The sequence below is a fragment of the Gadus chalcogrammus genome, chromosome 14 (assembly GCF_026213295.1).
Source record: "Gadus chalcogrammus isolate NIFS_2021 chromosome 14, NIFS_Gcha_1.0, whole genome shotgun sequence".
Lineage (NCBI taxonomy): Eukaryota > Metazoa > Chordata > Actinopteri > Gadiformes > Gadidae > Gadus > Gadus chalcogrammus.
This window is the reverse complement of record NC_079425.1, coordinates 28639840-28649816: the sequence shown is the minus strand read 5'-3', so window position 1 is coordinate 28649816 and position 9977 is coordinate 28639840. Positions and strand designations below refer to the sequence as shown.

General features: G+C 43.1%; 1 protein-coding gene across 3 annotated transcripts; it reads left to right on the top strand.

Annotated features, from left to right (window-relative positions):
• The first annotated feature begins 202 nt into the window (after window positions 1-202).
• LOC130403733 (uncharacterized) lies at window positions 203-5746 on the top strand. Of its 3 annotated transcripts, none has more exons than XM_056608159.1 (6): window positions 203-1091; window positions 3406-3677; window positions 3765-3958; window positions 4142-4235; window positions 4658-4773; window positions 5301-5746. In XM_056608159.1, exons 2-6 carry the CDS (start codon window positions 3421-3423, stop codon window positions 5492-5494), a joined length of 855 nt encoding a protein of 284 aa, XP_056464134.1. In that variant the 5' UTR covers window positions 203-1091; window positions 3406-3420; the 3' UTR covers window positions 5495-5746. The 3 variants fall into 3 exon arrangements, with proteins under 3 accessions (XP_056464134.1, XP_056464132.1, XP_056464133.1); XM_056608157.1 differs by having other exon boundaries at window positions 203-1182; XM_056608158.1 differs by lacking the exon at window positions 203-1091 and adding an exon at window positions 2300-2441.
• The last annotated feature ends 4231 nt before the right edge of the window (window positions 5747-9977 follow it).

Here is a 9977-nt window from a genome sequence, read left to right as displayed (position 1 = left end):
TCCCAATCAATCCCATTCAAAATTTCACACGTTCCCACGGCGACGTAGGGTAGACTGCTCCTTCGCCTCCTCCAGGGAATCCTTAGGTTTGGCACTATCCTATGGCGAGTGGATAGTGCCAGGATTCCCTGGAGAAGGATAACAACGTGTGTCATGGCCGTTTCTGTTTTTTGTTAAGCTCACTTCGACCTGTGATTTGTATACGCCTACCTAGGCACAGGTGCAGCTGATTTTAGGTCACGCCCGCCGCTCTAGCATAGTTGGAAAGTAATGTCGGGCGGCGTGGCATGGTTTGGGCGAGATAAAAAGATTTTACCACACCTAATGCAAGCTTTTTGGATAATGGAAATGGAAAACCTTTGTTAGAACTTCATGCAAAGAAAACCGTTGGAATAAACCAAACTCTTTTTTGGAAACTTGTGTTTGTGCGTAAACTTGAAGCCGAATCCGCGTCACACACGGCCTTTAGTTTGGAACATTGGAAAATAGAAAAAAGGCCGCTACATTAAGTAAGATCTTTTTATCTACCCCAAAAGGCCGCTACATTAAGTAAAATCTTTCTTTCGTTTGGACATTGAACTTGGAAGATATCGAATTGAATTGGATTATCTGTTGGAACGTTTCTGTTGGATTACTGGAATTTGGAAGCCGAAACGAGAAGACGCCGAAAGACGTGAGTAACAGCTGACTGAGTAACAGCTGACTCTGAAGCAACCCGCAACGTCGGGGTGGACCCTCTTGAGCTGTAATTTAAAGACTTAAAAGAAGACAAAGCAAAGACTTTTTAGTTTGAAAACATTCTTTGGATTTTTGCGGAAACAAAGTAGTTGGAACATTATGCAGCAGGAGCAGGAAGATTTGGGAAAGGAAAGGGAAGTTTTAAGTTTAATTAAGAAGCGAAGTGGAAAACTCGGCGCTCTCACACGAAAGCGGAATGAAATTCACACTTTGATCGATAATGGAGAGAATACCACCGTCATTGAAGAACACATGAAAGTTTACAATTTTTTCCTGGAGGAGTTTATGGACGTACAAGTGGCCGTGCAAAGTTTATTGAACGAGGATGAGAGAGAATCTGACCACACCGACTGGTATGAACCCAAATTGATAAGCTGCAGAGAATTTATTGATGACATAGAAACGTGGCTAAAACAAGACGCCTCGCAGGATGCCGCTAATAATGTAAGTGCCGTGGAAAATGTGTCTCATGCTGCATCTCGCAAAAGCGATGACGTAGAGCCCCACGATAGAGTCTCACAGACCGCAAAACCCGCACGCCCGAGTAGCAAAGCAGCTGCGAGCAAGTCCTCTAGTTCATCCTCTGCCAGTAGAAAAAGTAAAACCCTTTCAGAGATGGCAATTCAGGCCGAGCTGGAGCGCGTAACTCTGCTAAAGCAGGCCGACGCGTTACAAGAAAAACACGCGCTTGAACTTGAAGAAGCCCAATTAAACGCAGTAATGAAAGCCAAAAGAGAAACGCTGTCCGTTAAAACTAATTTGGCCATCGCAAAGGCGAAGTCACAGGTGTTTAAAGAACAAGAAACACAAAAATCGAAAAGTCTAGCGTCCTCTGGAGCCTCTACATCCACACAATTCATACCGCCTGAAAGAGCTATGAAACAGACAAAAATGTCACCCGCTCCTGTTCCGTTGTCTACCGTTGGACCTACTACGTCAGTTGCCCCCCCCATATATGCAAAAAGCAAAGCAAAAACACGTCATCTACAGCAAAGTGCAGACAGTAATAATGACCAACCCGATTTGGTTGAAGCAATGCGCAGGCAAAATGAGATCACTGCAATGCTGATTAAGGGTCCGTGGATCTTCTGGCCAATCGATTTTCGTTTTAAAACCAGGAAATGGAAAACGGATAACGAGCCGTCTCCCGTCTCCCGTCTCGGAGTCGGAAAATGGGAAACGAGGAACGAACCTATTTCCCATTTCCCATTTCCGATTTCAAAACGGGAAACGGGGAACGGGTCGTTTTCTGTGGTTCGTGTGCGTGGTTATGAATGGAAATTCGGGTAAATAAAAACGGGGGCAATTTTCCATCACTGATTTTGCATTAATATGACCCGGAACTGGTTCTGTTGTATGTGCTGATGACCAGTGTTGTCAGGTACGCGGCACTTTTGAAGCGTTGCCGCGGGTTGAATTCTTTGTCCGCTGGTTCTGGTTAACCAATTTTGCATGGCAATTACATGAATATCTTTAAATATAAAAAAATATTTATACCCAAATCCTACCAAACTGACTCCAGATTAATTAATTCATCATCAATCCATCATCAATCATCTGTCCAATGATTGGTGATGACATACTGTCCAATCATCAATCATCATCAATCAATCATGGAGTCGTTTACACTATTTAGAGGGCCAAAGAGAGTGAGGATCCGGGAGGATGATCTAACTGTGGAGAAGGTTGGGAGGATTTTTCAGGTGAATACATTAAACCACGAAGATGATTAGCCATCGTGCAATATTGTGTATGTTGGTCATTGATTTTGTCGTAAAATTGCACTATGCAAGTTGGGCCATGCGTAGACTACTCAAGGTGAACTGCGCTAGCTAGCTTAGCCTAAGCAAATGTCAGTGAAAGTTCGCCTTACTGTCAAAAAGAATTAGTGCACAGTTTCACAGTGCGCAACATCATGTTCTGGTTTGGGAAATGAGTCCGCTTCAGTTCGAGCTGAAATTAACATTTTGCCTTTGCTTGGCTGCTTTGCGTTATGTTGTAGATAATGCATTAACACTGACTGTGACACAGGAGAAAGACCGCTATCGAACTCAGGCTATGATGACTTTTCAGCTAGACTAGCTTCTAGCAACAAGGGCAAGGACAACTCCTTTCCCTTGGTGGTGTCCCATATCAATTAAATTAAATTAAATCGTAAATTTACAACAAATGCAAAAGCGGATTAGGGGTGCGTTTGTAAATTCAATCTGACGCTCTGAAAAAATAGAATCGCGCTCTGAGTTTTGAAAAAGACGACGAACGGTTGTTTTGAGTAGAATTAGCACTGTATGAAGGCTACGCCACTACATTATTTATTTTCCAGAACACAATCCCAATGATACAGGAACAATTACAGTGACGATGAGGAGCACTGTGTGAGCAATAGTTTTAACCTAGTGCAAAACAGTATTTGTAAGCAACAGCTTGTGATTTTAACTCAAACGTGCTTTAGCACTAGCAACCTGCCAAGTGCACTCTCCATTCATACACAGCAGACAGATGAAATTCCGGTATGAATGTCACAACATGAGGGGACTTTTCACATCTTTCCCATGCAATGTCAACGTCTTAATGTGCATATGTTCAGCATCAATGTACAAATTACTTCCGGGTGATTCCTGCAACGTCACTTCTAAATACATGTTCTCTGATTCTGTCTCTCCCCAGGTCGCTCCAGATGCCATGTACCTGACAGATGATGGCAATGGGGCCATTTTCCCCCTGCCCTCTGGGGAATTCCCCATTGGGTCCATGATGACCATGGGCCACTTTGAGGTGCAGGGGCAGCCAACCCCAGCTGCACCTCCAACGCCAGGTCCAGCCCCCTTCTCTTTCTCCTCTCCCTCCGCCTCACCTACACCTGTCCCCTTTTCCTTCTCCGGTGGGCCAAGGACCTTCCCCCCAAGGGCTTCAGGGCACTTTGGGAAAACCTTTCAAAGGTAGGGTGACAGAAGGATTTTTAAGTGTATGTTTTGAAATGACATGATTTGACTGCATACATAACATTTCTTTTATGGTCTATGTAGGTCCATCAATGTGGGGGAGGTAGCGGGCAACCGCATTTTGACCAAAAAAACGTTGGTGGTCCGCTTCTCAGAGGCAGAGGCGAATGTGGAGGCCATCCTTCTAAAGGCGAGGGAGGCCCTGGGCCAGGTGGAGGAGACCTTTGTCCTGACCGACAGTCAGGGCAATGAAATACAGGACTCCGATGGCACAAGAAGTAAGTTATGAGACTGATAATTGCGCAGTACACATAACAATAGCACTAGAAATATTATTTGTAAAGCACATCATACACAATGGTCAGTCTATGTCCATGAAAAGGACAAAAGAAAGAAGTTCTGTTTCTGCTAAGATTACAAAAGTAGTAGTCAGTCATCTAAAACATTGTCTTGTACTTCAGCATCGCAGTTCTGGAGGCAGAACAGCCGAAAGGTTTTCGTGCTGCTGGAGGGTGAATTTGAGGACCTCCAGCAGCAAAGACGGGCCAAAGTGAGGTATGTAACATCTTGTCACATGTCAGTTCATCCATACAATTGATAGAGTAGAGTACAGTGAAATGTATCAATCCCGAAGGAAATGCAGGTGTCTAGTAGCATACATGCATACAAATTCATTTACATATATTTCATAATATAATAAGCAGGCAAGTCAGATAAAAGGCGCAGATGGTGGGTGGCGGGATTTGGTAGATCAGCAGCCTCAGTAAAAGGAGAAAGGTAGAGATACGGGTGTGAGAGGTAGAGAGTGTAGAATGTTGGTGTATTTTAGAGATAGTTATACTGTCCAATCACCGATGACAATCTCTTCCTGTGTGTCATTTTTTGTGTACTATGTACTGTGTACTATTAAAAAGCTGATAACAAAGGTATGTACGTACATGTTGTCACTCATTATTCGTCCATCCATGTCTTTGCAGTCGCAGGGAAGACAACACCCTGCTGGACCGGGCAGAGGAGGTGAAGGTGGCTGCCCACCTGCAAAGACCAAGCTTGCAGCCCGCCAAGGATGCTATGTCCTGCCTGGTTTGCAAAGGTATGGAAAAACGTTGATGCCACACATGCACATAACTGAGACATGTAGTCTTTTTTCAGAGATGTATAAAGCACTGGAGTGGAGGAGTGGAGTGGAGTAGAGGTTCATTCATTCTTTATGCATTCATAGATTCAATGACAAAGTTTTTGATTAACATTACAATTGATGCGATTGATGTCTGATGAAAAAACTGAGATTTGTACATAGCCATTTGCATGGGTGGACAAAAGGAAACTGCTGAAAGCATTGAGAAACTGACTTTTGGAACTGCATAGGTGACACCAGAATGTTAAACATGAACAACAACTTTTGAGAATTTTAATTCTGTTGTGAGAAATGTGCCAAACCAACTTAGAAAAGCTGTAAGTACTGAACGGGTGGAGACGGAGCAGGGTGGGTTGGTTTCACTGGGCAGACGTTTAAAGTTCTTTAGTGTAGCCTACGTCTTGGGTAGGTTATTATGTCAGCTGTGATGTGACCTGTTTAATTTACCTCATTTATTTATCTTGTCATTGTGTGTTCTGCAGCGGTTTTTGTGGATCCACAATTCGCGACATGCTGTGAATCCTTGGTGGGCTGCAGGGTCTGTGTGCAGCGGTGGTGTGCCTCCTCCGACTTCTGCCTGAAATGCCGTGCAGCAAACTTTGCTGCCAACGTCCTAGCAGTGCGTGGCTTGTCTCCGGCTGCTGATTTCTTCAGGGACTTTGATGTTGATGCCTAATTTCTTTTTAGTGTGTGTGTGTGTGTTTCCTTTAAGACAGTTTCCACCCCGTTACCCGTTGGAGCTTCTTTTCACTCCCGTTACGTTTTGGCATGCAACACACCTCACTGCACCTCACTGCATTGTTCACGCATCCATGCACTCACTCTACATTACTGACTTTACTGACTTCCACGCTCTACCGTTTTGCTCCTGTTCGTCTTTGTTTGTGTTCATTGTTATAATAAATTACTTGTTATTTTGTATTTAAACACTGCGTCCTTCCTTTTGTCATGGCTTTCGAGCCAAGTCGTGACAGCTTGTATCTCACCAAGTCTTTGTTTTGTCAACACACTATTTTGTGTTTGTGCACTTGCTCTTTGAGTTCTATTCACTTATTACAGTACCTTTTTTAACACCAAATTTTAAGTTGTTCTAAATGAAACTGTTTTCCTTCACAGAAAATGGGCGGTGAGTCTAATGCAAATGTTTCACCTGAGCTTAATTTGCAGTTTTCAATCAGCTTTATCGAGACGGAAAAAACAATGACCAATGCTTACGGAATGTTTCATTTGTTATATGAGCAATTTTTTATTATGTTGTGGTTACAGATTACAGCTTAGGCATGCCTTCTTGCTGAGTCAATTAGGTACAGCAGGGCATCCTGAAAAGGCTTAAAGTGGTTGTGCACTGCACCTTCGTACATCACAGCCATGTTGGTAAATACTGCCACGAACTCTGCCTCTGCCCTCATCTTGGCTTCAGGTGTTGTGAAAGGGTCTTGTCCGAAGCATGAGTCCCTGGCCAGAGAGGAGTTCAGCTCCCGGTCATACCACGCAGCTGCCTCTGGGGGCGATGGCAAGAGCTCCTCTGACAGTTTGACCTTACAGCCATTTTCGGCCAAGTGATTTGGCACACCCCTTCCTGTACAAAAAAAAAAAATGAGGTGATGTGTTCAGAGATGGGACATTGTTTGTAGTTCCACGTAAAACTGTCACGTCTTAAATGTCTTAACACCAACTTGTTTATATATGCATAGCACTGAAGTTCACCTGGTATCGCATGAGCATTCCATGCTCCCACTACCCTTTCGATGCCGATGCTGCTCACTTGGCACAGAAGTTTAGATGTACAGAACTTCACAGCATTGTCCTCCATATTGACAAGCTCCTTGTCCTGTAGGTCCACAAGAGCCGCTTTCAAAGGGTAGTTCACCCTGTTGTTAACTTCCACCCATATCCTTTCAATTCTGTGGTTCTAAAGCAGAAAAAGAATTCCAAGTTGTGAAACTTCATTGATTACAACTCATAGCTGTGAAATCATTCTAGTCATCTCTGCTTGGACACACCAAGACATTTAGACAACAGCACTTTAGACATTCTAAGCTGTGCACATCAAGTGCGAAATGTAGTTGGGAAGCATACTTCAGTGGATTTCGTCTGCAGATATGGGCGCCTGTCCTGATTGTTTCGGTATGCCTGGAGGTTTTCCTGCATGAACAGTAAAATTCTCTGCCATGATCCACACGGACCTGGTCCCAAAGGCCATAATTCAGGACTGCAGACCTTGATGAAATTATGGTACAAAAAACATTAAAAGTAATTTATGTTTATCCCAATGTTTTATAGATACAGTAGGCCTACATAGATAGATAGATAGATAGATAGATGAATAGAGAGTACCTGTACACGTCTCCATAAATTATAAGATTATTTTTTACTGGCATAGTTGCATAGCCAACTATTTTGCTGCTGTAGCCATCTATCGCCAGTACATGGGTAGCACCAAACATGACTAATTTCTCATTTTGGTCCAGATGGATTTTGTGACCCACGTACTCGGCCATGTATGGTGTTGGATTTAGATTTCTTGCCCCCTAGAAAAGATGAAGATGAGAAAATGTCATTACATCTACAACATTTCTGTTATTGTCTTGTATTGGCAACCTTCCAGTTCAACTTCACTGAAATGCTATTTAATTCATCTGTGTAATGGCTGTGACAGAAGGAAATAACAATACATTGCACTTGCTATGCGATATAACAGACTTTGACCCCTTCTGTAAATGGCAGGACAAATGTGTATGGATGGTATGTACATACAGTATGCCTCTGAGCATATGACGTTTCAATCATTTTTGTCACACACACACAGTATATAGCCTGGCTGCTCCCTTAGGCTGAAAAACAAGCTGTGTCTCAACTGTTACTGAAATACTCACATTGCAACGTTCTTCGTGGTATGGCTGGTGCAAGTCTCGGAGGACACCAGCAACACGCTTCTCCCCTGCCCTCACTCCTTTATTGGCCAAATACCCAGTTAGCATCTTTCTTCCAAAGGTTGGTCCAACCTATAGCAGATATTTGAATTAAAAGCAAAGTATTAATGAATTGTTTGCAAGATTTGTGTGTGTGTGTGTGTGTGTGTGTGTGTGTGTGTGTGTGTGTGTGTGTGTGTATTTAGTGTCTCATGTTTCATGTTTAGTTACATCAATTATGTACTGTTATGTGAACCATGCAATCCTATGCGACTTCAGTGAAACTGTGTGTGTGTGTGTGTGTGTGTGTGTGTGTGTGTGTGTGTGTGTGTGTGTGTGTGTGTGTGTGTGTGTGTGTGTGTGTGTGATTAGTTCTACCGTAGCCGTCATGTGCAAACCAAAGGTCAGAGAGACACACTGTCGCTCTCGTTTGTTTGTTTTTGTCTTGGGTGGGGAGTTGCTTGGTAGGCCTATGACTCGCTAAATATGTGATAGAATATCCCTTTATATTTATTGGGTATTGGACAGTTTGACATGAGAGACGTTTTTTGGTGATAGGCCTACATAGGCCTATTTCTTATATTTGTGCACTTGTCATCTTTGTTTCTATTGAATGGTGTTCCTTTTTCTTTAGCATAGGCTATGTAATTTATTTCATATTCATTTGGGTTTTTGTGTAGGCCCAATTCTTTTTTTATTATGTTTTAAATATGAAGTGTGGAGCTGTCATTCATCGGCGCACTGCGCCCGCCCCTGATTGAGAGTCTTTAAAACTTAAAAATTAAAAGAACTGTCAGAAACACAAACTCACACCTACACCTGACGAAGACCAGACTGGTCGAAACGTTGTGTATAATAAACTGGGAGCAGAACCGTGTGCGGACCTTTTTCTTCTTTTGTTCGATCGCGTTTAGTCCGGCACCTGTTTTAACTGGGTGCGCGCACTCCAAAACGCTAGCAGACATAAGACCCACAGGTCATAGGCCTAAGTGTTCACATACACATGACATGAGATATAACTTATTTCAAAGGATAAATAGGCCTAACCCACTGCCGAATACGCAGTACATTTCTCATGGACGGGAAAAGGCTAGATTGACTGCATTACGTCCATCTTCATTAATAGAGCAGTAGTAAGCTAGGTACACACACATCATCATCATAATTTATGAAAAACAAGGAGAAGAGGATGTTCAGGAACACTTTATTCTGATCACCAAAAAATACAAGTTGCGTAAAATGTCAAATGTATGCAAGTATAGTGTGCAAAAGTTTGAGCTCAGTCCAATATTTTCGGGGGTAGGATGTCACGTCTTGTCGAATTGGGCGCATTTAATTGCAAACATGAGAGGGCCCTGACACTTCAAGTAGCCTACTAACCCAATTTTTGAAACAATATGCCTATATGGATCTGAGCTTCAACAGAACTTCATTTGCCCATCATTACATTTTGGCTCCGCGCAGTCGGCTTTCGCCCAGGCTACTAACCTACCTCATGAATCGCGCGAGCCACCTCTACCTCCAATCGGTCGCTTGACAGAGGACGCCTCAACAAATCATGCTCGGAGCAGTATCGCCGAATACTTCTCTCTGATAAGCCTCTCTGCAAACCAAATTCAGCGACTAGTCTTTCTGAAATGTCAGCATAAGACATGCCGCTTTGCCTCATTTCGTGTATTAAATGTCCAACTTCATCAACGGTAGCCATGATTAACAGACACTGACAAAAGACATCAAGTTCCGGGTCATACTAATGCAAAATTAATGCAAAATCAGTGATGGAAAATTGCCCCCGTTTTTATTTACCCGAATTTCCATTCATAACCACGCACACAAACCACAGAAAACGACCCGTTCCCCGTTTCCCGTTTTGAAATCGGAAATCGGAAATGGGAAATAGGTTCGTTCCTCGTTTCCCATTTTCCGACTCCGAGACGGGAGACGGGAGACGGCTCGTTATCCGTTTTCCATTTCCTGGTTTTAAAACGAAAATCGATTGGCCAGAAGATCCACGGACCATTAAGCAGCAGAGACAGTCACTTTTACCACCCATACAAGTACCAGTTTTTGATGGTGATCCCCTGCAATTCAGATCCTTTATCAAAGCATTTGAACAAGGCATTGAGAGCAAGAGAGATGATATGCAGGATAAGCTTTATTATTTAGAGCAATTCACATCTGGGCAGCCCAGAAAGCTGGTGCAGAGCTGCATGCATATGAGCCCAAAAACTGCATTCGGAGAGGCTA

Excerpts from the sequence above, each read along its gene's own strand:
- LOC130403733 (XM_056608157.1), top strand. The coding sequence starts at position 838 with ATGCAGCAGGAGCAGGAAGATTTGGGAAAGGAAAGGGAAGTTTTAAGT. Across the intron at positions 3,959-4,141 it reads GGACTCCGATGGCACAAGAA|CATCGCAGTTCTGGAGGCAG; the intron begins GTAAGTTATGAG and ends CTTGTACTTCAG. Across the intron at positions 4,774-5,300 it reads GTCCTGCCTGGTTTGCAAAG|CGGTTTTTGTGGATCCACAA; the intron begins GTATGGAAAAAC and ends TGTGTTCTGCAG.